Source organism: Oryx dammah, unplaced genomic scaffold (assembly GCF_014754425.2).
Source record: "Oryx dammah isolate SB20612 unplaced genomic scaffold, SCBI_Odam_1.1 HiC_scaffold_9, whole genome shotgun sequence".
Lineage (NCBI taxonomy): Eukaryota > Metazoa > Chordata > Mammalia > Artiodactyla > Bovidae > Oryx > Oryx dammah.
Window position 1 is genome coordinate 17,933,258 of NW_024070193.1, and position 13,444 is coordinate 17,946,701.

The 13,444-nt window shown below is 36.4% G+C and overlaps 1 protein-coding gene across 2 annotated transcripts in view; it reads right to left on the minus strand.

Moving 5' to 3' along the window:
- CFAP20DC (CFAP20 domain containing) overlaps positions 1-13,444 on the minus strand; it is a 263,974-nt gene that overhangs the window by 117,147 nt on the left and 133,383 nt on the right. For both annotated transcript variants that reach the window (XM_040246530.1, XM_040246529.1), the window contains exon 7: positions 6,641-6,805. In XM_040246530.1, the coding sequence (XP_040102464.1) occupies positions 6,641-6,805 (165 nt within the window). The remainder of the gene's footprint in view (positions 1-6,640; positions 6,806-13,444) is intronic.

Sequence of the window (13,444 nt, forward strand, 5' to 3'; positions counted from 1 at the left end):
TTAGTTATTTCTTTAATTAGCAGGCCTTTAACAATTTATTAGTACAATTAACACATACACATTCTTAAAGCCTGTTTCCCTTTAATGATTCTGTTTATAATCATATAAAAATTGTCATAATTATCCATGTAAACATGCATCATGCTCTGTATCCACTGTAATAGGGTCCTAATTAAAAGCTACAAGAAAAGTAATTTAGACCTTTGGTTTCTAAAATAAAAAGTAGAAGGGACAAAGTTTCTATAATGAAAAAAAATCTTAATGAAAGAAAACTACAAGCAGAAATGCATGCCTTTTGAATTCTAAAAGGAGTTCTTTTAAGAGCTGATATCAATATGCATAACAGAAGGTTAAAAATCAAGATTAGATTAAAGTCATGCTCTAGGCATTTCATTTTCTTGAGTTTGCGGAAAATGAACTTGGTGTAGGTCAGAGATGTTACCATTAATTATTTTGCTATTTTACTGAGGGGTACAGCCTTTGTAGTTAGATTATAAAACCTGAGGGTCTACTCTCTAATTGTCTTTTAGAAAAATAAACATTCATTTTTGTCCCAAGATACAATGTTCTAATTATTATAGTCATTTAAGTTTGCAAGGTTTTCAAAGTTTAACTAGAAAAACCTGCTGAATCTTCAACTCTAATCATTGAGAGGTCATGCTTAAGACTTACATCTATTATCTAACAATCAAATCAGAATTAAACCTGCTACAAGAATCCAGATTTTGAATTGGATTTTTATTATAGGTGCATTGTTATAAGGAATATCAAAAACACAAAAAGGCTGATCTAATACTATTTTAGACAAAGTACTTAAACTTTCTGAGCCTCACCTTCTTCATTCATAAGATTGAGATAATAGTAGTACTTAAGTCAGGCATTTTTGTTAGATTATCTGAAACAATCCATGCAACATACTAAATACTGTGCTTAATAGGGAGTGAATGCTTATAAATATGATATTAATATCTTTCATCTTGAATAAAATTTAACAATTTATGAAGTCCATTCACCATCATTTATTCCTTCAACTACCAATTCTTTCAGTAGTGATTGAACACCTAGCCCGGGCAGCCACTGCTCTAAGCACTGAATAAGACAAGGAATAAGGCGGACACATAACCTCCACCAAGGCACTCATAGTCTCACAAGGGAGATAGATACTACAACAAATAAATCATAAATAACTACATGATTACAACTGTGGTAAGAGCTATGAAGGGAAGGTTCAGTGTGTTTGACAGGGGGCTGGTATCTAGTCTTTAGGGTCAGCGAAATGACATTCAATTTGAGATAGAAAGGATGATGGATATGATGATGTGTACATGATCTCTATGGAATTTTCAATCACTTGGTGTGATATTATTCCACCTCTACAGATGAAGAAACTGAGGCTCACCATGTTTAGAGATCTGTCCACTCGGAGCCTGGGCTCAGACCCTTGGTGCCGTCTTTTCACCACACGTGGTGGTGGGCCTTAGGTGGGCTGGGGGCATCGCAGGGGATTCTTTCCTTGTCCACTCTTTATATTCTGGGCAGTTTTGTAAAACCATCTAACTGAAAATTTTTGTTTTGCTATCTGAAAAGTATGTCCAATAGTAATGATTTGGATAAGTATGAGAACTTTATGAATATGATAATTAATGTATTTGATTTAGACTAACAGGGTTCATGAGAAATCAAGAATAGAATATAACACTGTAATAATCTTTTCTAGAGAGAATAAAGTGGTGGTATTGGGGAGGGCCAAATGAAGTTGCTTGAACGCCAGGCAGGCAAAATATAGTGACAAGAACTCACGTGGAGAATGTGGGGAGAATTGTGGCTAAATTGAGAATGCACATCCCATGCAAAGTACTTTAATTACAAGCTTTTAAAATTTAAGAAAAATGTCTATTCAGGTTTTCTGCTTATTTTTTTAAAATTGCAGCCTTTCTTTAACCAACAACCCTAAACCAGGGAATACACTCTGGCTTTAGAAAAGAAGAAATTAGAGTGTCTCGCTTGTTCCTGAAGACAGAATCTAACTCTTTTTTCTTTAAGATTCTACTTTACATAGATTTTGTTGCTTGACTTAAAATTTGTTTTCATAATGTCCAAAGCAAAGAAGAAATTCTATTAAAGATCTCACCAATGCCAACTATAGTTAGATCACTATGTCACGGTTTTGCTAGATGCTTTCATTTATGTGTTTGCAATTGAGCTAGGAGATACGGATGTCAGTCTTTTCTTATTTAAAAAGGACTAAAAATCCAATAAGATTGCTGCTGTGGAAAGGAGGGCACTTGGGAAAACTATGTCCTAATTTTTAAGCAAATTACTGGTTTTGATTTGTGCTTAGTGGACCACTGCGTCTTGTCATTAGTAGCTGAATGTTCAACTTCAATAACTAGATCTGATTCTCTGGTTCAATTAAAGTGGGGCTCCACTAATGAAAATAAGATCATCGGATCATACAGTCCTCTGCAGACTAACAACCACTAGCTAATGTGCACTGGGAGCTGACAAAGTGAACAGTGCGAATATGTGGCAACAGACTTTTTGGAAACACAATTATTTTATTAATTTCACTAAATGCTATTGATCAAGTTACATGACATTCAAAAAATGCACTCTAAAACAGAAGGTTCCAGGTTTCCTTTTTTAGCTCGCGTGAACATGCCAGAAAGCACCCATAGGAAGCAGCTACTTCTTTCTGTAGTGGCATACTGGGATCTCTTAGCATGCTCATTTATAATAAAATATCACAATTTATGTATGTACTATTACAAGAGCACCCAGCCACTTTTCATGCAATTCAAATCTCATCACGGGGAGCCCTCATTTTAGAAAGACACAAAAACAAATACTTCAAATGAAGAAATACCTCCTGGTTTTTCCATGATTAAAAAGTCTGTCCTTGGGCGTTAGTCATTAGCTACACCTTTCAAATAAAATCTTTCACACAGAGAACAATAATTTTTATTATCATCACTCATAGTAAGGTTCAAAGCCCACAAATGTCAAAAAAAGCAACTGAAAAGTATTTGCAGAAAGCAAACTACAAAGTTCGATGCACGTTTATGTAGATTTTAGCTGCTGTACATGTGTTATGAGATTTACTTCATATGAACAATCATAAACCGTATGGTTATAAATGAATGTAAGTACATTTGAGTTTCATAGGACAGAAGAAATAACTTTTCAATGGTGATTATTAATTTTCTGTATAAACGGCTCATGTTGACTATCCTTATGCACTGAAAGTCCATTTGAGGAATTAGAAAAATATATACTAACTTAACCCTCTTCTACAAGCTGGGATTGAACATGGCCTATGAAAAAGGTTGTTTAATTGTAATATTGAGTTAATGATGCTTTTAATATTTATTCAAATTTCTCTTTATTCTCTGACATTACAAGTGTCCTTGAAGTTTAAATTTAAAATAAAGACACAAAATATCTGGATATAGACTTGCATTTTCATTTAAAGACACAATTCTTAAAACATTAAGCTAGAGAGACAGAAGAGAAAAGGAGCATTTACAACTACAAAGAGCTACATGACAGGCTTTGCAATCATTTCTGTTATGGAAAGTTATCACAGCCTGTTAGATACAGACAGAGTGTTTGGTTATGTGAAACACTCTTACTCATTGTACTCTTTGGAGAATTTTCCATTAAGACTGAATTATGACTTGAGGTGTTTACAGTGGCTACCTGGGTAGTGAAAACTTTTATATATTTTCCAAAGGTTCTGTAATGAACATAGATTGCATATATTCTCTTTCTCTCCCTCTCTCTCTAAGTGAAGTCGCTCAGTCGTGTCCGACTCTTTGCGACCCCATGGACTGTAGCCTTCCAGGCTCCTCTGTCCATGGGATTTTCCAGGCAATATACTGGAGTGGATTGCCATTTCCTTCTCCAGGGGATCTTCCCAACCCAGGGATTGAACCCAGGTCTCTCGCACTGTAGACAGACACTTTACCATCCGAGCCACCAGGGCCTTCTCTCTCTAAAGATAGTACATATAACAAATACACAAATTCTCTATCTCTATTCTTTATCTCTATCTCTCTCTGAAGATAGTACACATAACAAATACACAAATTCTCATGATCTGTGTTCTCACTGCTATCATAAATCCTTGCCTAAATAAAGATGGCAACTGTCAAAGCAGGTGATGGAAATATGGGGGATTCACTATGTAGTGTCTCCACTTGTTTGTGAGTTTGGAAATTTCATTACAAAGGACTGAAAAATAAAGTGTCAAATTCTTTTACAGGGTTTATACTGAAAAAATTAACAGAATGGTCCCAAATCTCCAGAAATATGCAATAAAAATATACCAAGAATAAATGAATTTTGGATAAACATAGAGAGTAAAAGTGAGTTATGAGTCTGAGCAAGCCCCGGGAGTTGCTGATGGTCAGGGAAGCCTGGTGTGCTGCAGTCCATGGAGTTGCAAAGAGTCAGACACAACTGAGCAACTGAACTGAACTGAATTGAAAAGTGAGTCTGTTTTTGTCACTCATTCATCTCATCACTGGAGAAGGAAATGGCAGTTCACTCCAGTATTCTTGGCTGGAAAATCCACTGGAGAGAGGAGCCTGGTGCGTTACAGTCCATGGTGTTGCAAAGAGTCAGACACGACTTAGCATGCACGCAATGCATCTCATCATGATCATCTCTTTTCTCCTCTTTCTACTTTGACCACTCTTGAATTTTGACAACTCTCTCTTCCCCACCTGTTATCTGAGAACCAACACACCCTACAAGTTCCCCTACCCCTCACCGTGATTTCTCTCAAGGTTATCACCTTTGTGGGGATAAGTGATCCAGTCACTCATTCAGGGTTCTCAAACCTGGTTGTATGTCACAATGGCTGGAGACGTTTAAAAAAACAAACAAAACCCAACCGAGGGCAATTAAATCAACATTTCTGGGGGTAAAGCATAGACATTAGGGGAAAAAATTTTTTTATATCAGTTATTTTTAAAATGTCCGAAGTGATTCTAACATGCAGGAAGCTGAGAACTGCTCATCTGAATAACAGATTTCTTGATCTGTAAGTACTATTCACTTGTTTGGTCAATAGCTATGGGTGTCCAATACAGAGGTAGAAAACTAGCAGCTCTGGCGTGTTTTGTTTGACTCTAAGAATGTTTTCAAAAATGTTTAGAGTTTTAGACAATATTTTAACATTGTCAAAGAGGAGACAACAGAGGACGAGATGGGTGGATGGCATCACCAACTCAATGGACATCAGTTTGGGCAAACTCCAGGAGATGGTGAAGGACAGGGAAGACTGGCATGCTGCAGTTCATGGGGTTGTGAAGAGTTGAACAGGACTGAGCGACTGAACAACAAATACTGTTACAAACACTGGAAAACTGAGTTCCTCTTGAAAAAAAAAAGAAAGAAAGATCTGGTGAGACTGTGCCTGTGTTCTTGCAAGGCAAAATTTGGCTAGAACCGAATTGCAGCTGTCCCTTCTAGGCTGAGAACGAGAGTCCAGTTTGCTGTAGTTCTCACCACTCCTTTACAGCTCACTCACAGAGGCTGAGTGTTAACTGCTATGTACTGTATCATTTGTATCAGTTGTTGATATTACTGCTTCCACAGTAGAAAACAGTTTGTTTGAAGCACTATCATACTCTTCTTCCCTAATTGCTCCCCTCCACTCCCAACAGGGCTCACTGCAAAAGTAGAAAATGTTTCTGTGGGTGAGATGTCCAGGCATCCGGCTTACTTCACTCATTTCTGTTATCTGACTGGCTACTGTCAGGTGAGTGTGCAGCACCAGGCCAAATATATGGCAAACACTGTGTTAGGTGGTAGGGATACAGAATGATGTACAGTGCTCTTTTTGAAAGAGTCACATTTAATTGGGAATGAAAGAATATTAATTAAAAAGTATTGCAAGGAACAAAAAACCATCACAAAAGGAGAGCAATGCTTGTTAGGACAGAAGAGGTGGCATTTGAGTTGGATTTAGGAAGACAAATTGAGTGTTTTTGCAGGCAGAAAGGCAAAGAAGCCATTTTAGACCAATGAAACAGCAATCTCAGAATAGAACATATGAAAGCTGTAGAGAGTGGTCAGGAATTAACACATGGCGATGAGAGAAAGGGTCTGGAGATGAAACTGTGGAGCAAGTTTGGAATAAGGGAGACTGACTTTGTGTGAGTCCCCAGGGGCTTTTTTCATTTTGTCCTCTAAGATAGTAGGAAAGGCATTAAAAGTCTTTAATCAAAGAGCACCATGGTTACATTTCTATTTCTATTATCAGAAAGAGAAATCTGACAGCAATGTAAAGATTAACTGGGAGGGTAAGGTTAAGTGACAGTGGGAACCCAAACAATGAAAGTAGAATAGGATCAGATTTGAGAGCTGACTTGGAGGTGTAACTGGCAGGGCTTGGACACATATGGGAAGAAAGGAAAGACCAAGGATGTTTGACTTAACATATAAAAATCAAGAAGCTATTTTAGCTGCTAAAAAAGAAATTTAAAATGATTTATCACTGACAAGAGCTGATGTTAAAGTGATTTAATATATAATCTCAAGCTATGAAGCATCATTGCCAGGCTGTTCCACCACCCTCTACTTTTTGGCCTTAAAAATAAAGAGGCTTATACTTTAGGACTTGAGTACATACCTGATTCTGCTGGACTCAGAGGATGACCTCCAAATTTTATTTCAGTTTGGCGGAGTTTAGTCATGTTTAGCAGCTGTGTGACTTGTGGAACATCTGTCATTAGTTGGCAGCTTCGTGGAATAATGTCTATACGTTCATCTGTTGGAAAGGAAGCATCATGTCCAGCTGGAAATAAAGACAAACATTCATTCCCCAAATGTAAGCAATTTCTGCCGAATGGACATACCTTATAAATGAAACCAGTTAAAGTAAAACATTTTAGAGTATGACTTTGGATGGGTTACTCAATGTTACACAGTCTTGGTTACCTCATCTGAGCATAAATAATTTTAAGGTTTACTTTCTGGGATTGTAGAGAGGATTAAATGAGATAGAGTACCAACATACGGAACAGATTCAGAGACTTCTGCAATGAATGAGAGCACTGATTGGAAATATTTTATATTTGTTTTTTTAATACTAGAGTAGCACTCAGAAGAACGAGCTGAGTATGCTCAATGAAGGTTTCTGGGATTACACTGCCTCATTTATAGGTCACTAAGTACAATGACATTATTGAGTAACCACCTAGAGCCGTCATATGAGTCATTTTTCTAACTTTTCATTTTGAAATAAATTTAGACTTACAGAAAAGTTACAAAAATAGTACAGAGTTCCAATTTACCCTTTCCCCAGCTTTCCCTAATGTTAACATCCAATCTTCAAATACTTTCAAAGAAAAAAGCAGTTTAATTAAAGTAGTATTTTTATTATTATAGCTTGCATTTCCAATGAGATTTCATATTATTCATATATATTTATATGGATATTTAAGTTTTCATTATAATAAATTTTCTGTTCATGTTCTTAACCCATTTTACTATTAGGTTATTTTAAAAAGTTATTTATATGACCTATCTTGTGGCAAAGATATTAAGCTTTGTCATATGTAGCAAGTAGGAATTTAGTTGCTGTTAACATTCCAAAAAGCAGTTTTACTATGTGCATCAAAAGCCTTAAAAATGTCCATGATATTTCACTTAGTAATTTCACTTATGAATCTATTCTACATTTAAAAAATCAGAAACCCAGATGAAGGTCAATATAAATGTTTATAATTTCTGAAACAAGTTGAATTTCCAGTTAAGAGTTTATAAGACACTGTATTTACAAAGATGGGAAAGGTTCAAGATAAGATGTTAAATGAACATAGTATATCCAAATCTCAACTGTAGAAAATTGTTCAATGAAACATACGAATAGGAAAAGGACTAGAAGGAAATATACCAAAATGAAAAATAACTTTTCCTGATTCGTCTAAGCTTAGTTTCTATTTCTTGTTCATAATAATTTAATTTTTAGTAGGAAAAAAATTTCTTTTAGAATCTAGTGGAAAAAATTTGGTTTGTGCAAATGTGAATATGAATAGTAAGAAAAATTCAACCAAATTCATCCCTCAAAAATATCCTTATGTAAGTATAAACTCTAACCATGTTTATAAAGGCAAATGATGTTAGGTTTTTGTGCATCCAAGCTGTGGCCATTCCCTAATTAGATTTTAATGTCCTAATCTTGAAAAGGAAAACGAATCATTGAACTAAAAACTTAAATGCTCATCAGCAATGTAATGGTTTCCAAGTGTCCTAAAGTTCCAGTCATTACAAATGCCACTGAGCTTATAAATCTCAGTTCTCAGGTGTTCTTTGTCCATTCACTTCTTACTTGTCATTGACATTTAGAAAGCCAATGTAAAGTAACTGAGTAAATGAACTCTCAAAATAAAAAAATTTGGAAAGTAACTCTCTCTCTCTCTCTCTCTCTCTCTCTCTATATATATATATATATATATATATATATATATATATTTGACATGTCATTTCAGACTTCTTGAGGTAGAAAAAGATAATTTCCACATTGGTGCCAATATTGATAAACTGAGATTTTTATATTAATAGAGAAAGAAAATTCTGTAGGCTGATAAGAACCTGAAATAAAATGATGTATTCTGAATCCTATGAAGAGAAATTATAGAAACTTTAGCTCATAGGGCTTGTGTGGATGGTACAGGGTACAATACTACAAAGTTTGAAATGTATCCAAAAGAAAAGCTGAATTTCCAACTAATAAGAGACAAACAGCAAATTCTGGTAACCAAAAATTCACACTTTTTATGAAAGACAGAACAAGACAGAGACTATTACAAAACTTCAATCTGAATCTTACAGGAACGTGGTTGACATGCAAATCAGATTTCACATTAAAAGACTCAAATTCCCTCTACATCATTTTTCCTTTTTCTATATATTCTCTCTCTTTGCTCTCAGAATTGTCTTACTACTTATTGGATTATTCACTGAGGGAATGAATATTGTGGGCAGTATAAAATAAAACCTGCAATAAAGGGATAAATTAGAGAAAAAACTACTGATGTATTATTCTAAAATAGAGCATAATCATTAAGTGACTACTGACTGTCAAACTTCCTGAGATTTTTTATGGAGAGTTTCATTTTTGAGAAAGAGGAAAGCAGCTTTAGTCTCATTTTTCTGTGATCCCAAACTATGAAGGGGCTTTAAACCGGGTAGCTGGATGTTCTGATAGACCTAAATAGAACTTAACTCATTTCCCCACCAACCACTCCCCCTTCTCTAGGCTCAATTACTAGGTTATATTATTTTGTATTTTTAGCATTTATGGCTTAATTTAAAAATAAAGACTAATTCCAAAAATAGTACAGATCCTACACAAAAATTAAATAGTGCTGAACTGTATTACAGGGCATGGTCTACCTGTAGTCATTCATTTACTCATTTTATCATTCAGTAAATTCTTACTGAGCTTCTACTATGTGCCAGGTACTCATCTAGTGGCTGGGAATTTAGTGGTGAGCCAGAGTTGACTCTATGATGGCTTTATTAAAGCTTATACCCAGCAGAGAATATGAAACAAGCGATATCACAGTTAATTATAATTGTGTTAAATGCTCTGAAAGAAAAGTTCAAGATGTTATGAGAGAAGTAATAGGGGAATCCAACTTCATAGGTTGTTAGGGAAAGTCTTCCTGATAAGAGACATTTAAACTGAGTCATAAAGGATAAGCAGAAAATGGCCTGGTAAAATGGGGTGGGAGTGATTATTCAGGTAGATGAAACAGCTTTTGAAGACTCTGAAGATAGAAAGACTTCAGTGCATTCTAGGAAGTGAAAGAAAGACAGTTCTGCCACACTGAATAGTGAGAGAATCCCAGTGATACATTTAGTAAAACACTTGGCTCAAATGAGGTGCTTAATAAATGGTCATGAACAAAAGCCCCTTAATAACAGTCAACCTAGATTAAATGCAGCTGCCCAGTCTTCTGTTTTTCTTCTTTGGTTGTTCTTTTTTCAGCTATATCCTGTATAGTACTCCATGCACATTTTATTTGGATATTTTTCTCCCCAGATGGCAAATAACAAATCAAGCAGGCAATCAGATACTAAGGGACGAGAGCCTGTCTTGTTGTTCTTTCACATACGTTCTATCTCTAGGGCAAGGGCTTTGTATGGAAACACGCAGACTGCTTTTTGAACTATGATACAATAGAATTTGAACTGCTTTTGCTAACACATCTGAAAGAACATTATGTTGGCTAGAATGGTAGGCTCAAAAAGGCAAAATGGTATGTGAATAAGGCTCTGAGAAAGCTAACAGATTTGCTCATACAGCATCCAGACACAACCAGATGGTAGTTTTCTTTGACACCTTTGCTCCCAGTATGAGATAGTGTATTATTGCAATGTTTGAGTGACTTTGTAACCCTGTCCTCCTTTCTATGGTCATAAAGTCCTCATAAAATGAATCATTCTATGGTGTTTAATACCCTTGATGAGGATCTTAACTAGCTTTAAAAATTAAGTCATCAATTTTAACACATATATAAAGCATTTTATGCATTAAGAATAATCATCCCCATTTTATTGGGGGGGGGGGAGAATGCCTTAAAAAATAGTTAGATTTATAGATCTATTTCCACTACAGATACTCATAATTCACTGTAGTTTAAATAAGAACCAATTCTGTAATAATTCATTGATTCTGGATTCAACTATATTTATCTCACTTACTTGTAGTGCTTAGTACAGTGCCTTACTTATATCAAATCTCACCTCTCTGAAACATCACTGAGAGCGAAGCAGAAAACACAAATGTTTCCTTACTGCTAAAATATTTGTTTTTGTTTGGGCTGCTATAACAGAATACTGTAGATTGAGTGGAAATGTGTAGAAATAACAAATTTATTTCTCATAGTTCTAGGGGCTGAGAAGCTCAAGACCAAGGCACTAGCAGATCTGATGTCTGATAAACATCTTAACCCTGGTTCACAGATGGCTGTCTTCCTTCTGAAACCACACGTGGTGGGAAGGGAGAGGGAGCATTCTGGGATCTCTTATTGTGTGTGTGTGTTAGTCGCTCAGTTGCGTCCGACTTTTTGCAAACCCATGGACTGTGGGCTCCTCTGTCCATGGAATTCTCTAGGCAAAAATACCGGAGTGGGTAGCCATTTCCTTCTCCAGGGGAACTTTCTGACCCAGGAATTGAACTCAAGGCTCCTGTATTGCAGACAGATTCTTTTACCATCTAAGGTACCAGGAAAACCTGGCTATCTTATTCAGTTCAGTTCAGTCGTTCAGTCGTGTCCGACTCTTTGCAACCCCATGAATCGCAGCATGCTAAGCCTTCCTATCCATCACCCATTCCCAGAGTTCACTCAAACTCATGTCCATCGAGTCAGTGATGCCATCCAGCCATCTCATCCTCTGTCGTCCCTTTTTCCTTCTGCCCCTAATCCCTCCCAGCATCAGAGTCTTTCCCAATGAGTCAACTGTCTGCATGAGGTGGCCAAAGTACTGGAGCTTCAGCTTTACCATCATTCCTTCCAAAGAACACTCAAGGCTGATCTCCTTTAGAATGGACTGGTTGGATCTCCTTGCAGTCCAAGGGACTCTCAAGAGTCTTCTCCAACACCACAGTTCAAAAGCATCTATTCTTCAGCACTCAGCTTTCTTCACAGTCCAACTCACACATCCATACATGACCACTGGAAAAACCATAGCCTTGACTAGACGGACCGTTACTGGCAAAGAAATATCTCTGCTTTTGAATATGCTATCTAGGTTGGTCATAAATTTCCTTCCAAGTAATAAGCGTCTTTTAATTTCATGGCTGCAATCACCATCTGCAGTGATTTTGGAGCCCCCCAAAATAAAGTCTGACACTGTTTCCACTGTTTCCCCATCTATTTCCCATGAAGTGATGGGACCAGATGCCATGATCTTCATTTTCTGAATGTTGAGCTTTAAGCCAGCTTTTTCACTCTCCTCTTTCACTTTCATCAAGAGGCTTTTTAGTTCCTCTTCACTTTCTGCCATAAAGGTGGTGTCATCTGCACAGCTGAGGTTATTGATATTTCTCCCAGCAATCTTGATTCCAGCTTGTGCTTCTTCCAGCCCAGCATTTCTCATGATGTACTCTGCTTATAAGTTAAATAAGTAGGGTGACAATATACAGCGTTGATGTACTCCTTTTCCTATTTGGAACCAGTCTGTTGTTCCATGTCCAGTTCTAACTGTTGCTTCCTGACCTGCACATAGGTTTCTCAAGAGGCAGGTCAGGTGGTCTGGTATTCCCATCTCTTTCAGAATTTTCCACAGTTTATTGTGACCCACATACACAGTCAAAGGCTTTGGCATAGTCAATAAAGCAGAAATATAAATTTTAGGGGGACACATTTAATCTAGTTAATTTAACAATATTGGTATAAAGTTGATTCATTTTTTTATTCATTCATTCATCTACCATATAACTATCAGATTTGTCCCTGGGCCTGATATGGATCCAAATCCCTGCTTTATGGAGTTTAACTGTATTAATGCAGAAAGATTTTAAGAAGCTGTATATCATAGCGGTTAACAGCACAGGTTCTGGAGCAAGGCAGCCTGGCCTCATGTTCTGGCTGTAGCAAGCTGTTGTGTGATCCTGGCATTGTAATTACCTTGCTCTGCCCTGTTCTCCATATCTGTGAAACATGGATATGAAAATAACACTTCCCTTACAGGGTTACTGTGATGATTAAATTAGTTAATGTATAAAAGGATAAGAATACTACCTGGTACATAGCAACTGCTATATAAATATTTATTATTAGTAACAGCAGACACTTATGAAAATTATTTCGTTACAATGGTGACGACACAACTGCATCCTGGTATGTGTGTTTTTCTTTTGTTTTGAATAATAAAAGGTTTTGATGTTTAAAGGAACTACGCAAAATCTTCACTATCCTGAATGAATTATTCCATTATAGTTTTTTTTAATTGAGGAGAAATTAATTTTAATAAAATTAATCATGTTATAGTAAAATATTCAGTGGCATTTAGCACATTCACAGGGAACTTACCCGTTAACCTTATCTCCCCATTCTCTCTGGTCTCTAGTCCCTGGCAGTCACAAATCTACAATCTGTCTCCATGGATTTATCTATTATGGGTATCTCATGTGAATGGAATCACACAGTATGTGGCCTTTTGTATCTGCGTAAATAGTACTTAACAATTTTTGTCAATCTACTCATCCAGAGACGGACATGTGGGCTGTTCCCACATTTTGGCTACTGGAGATGATGCTGTTAGAAACATGCACATGTATCTGCTTTTTGTTTGGGCAAGTATATACTTCAGAGTGGAACTGCAGGGTCATATGGTATTGCTGTGTTTAAGTGTTTAAGGAACTGCCAAAATGTTTTCCACAATGAGAGAACAATTTTGGTTTCCTATCAGTAATGCTTGA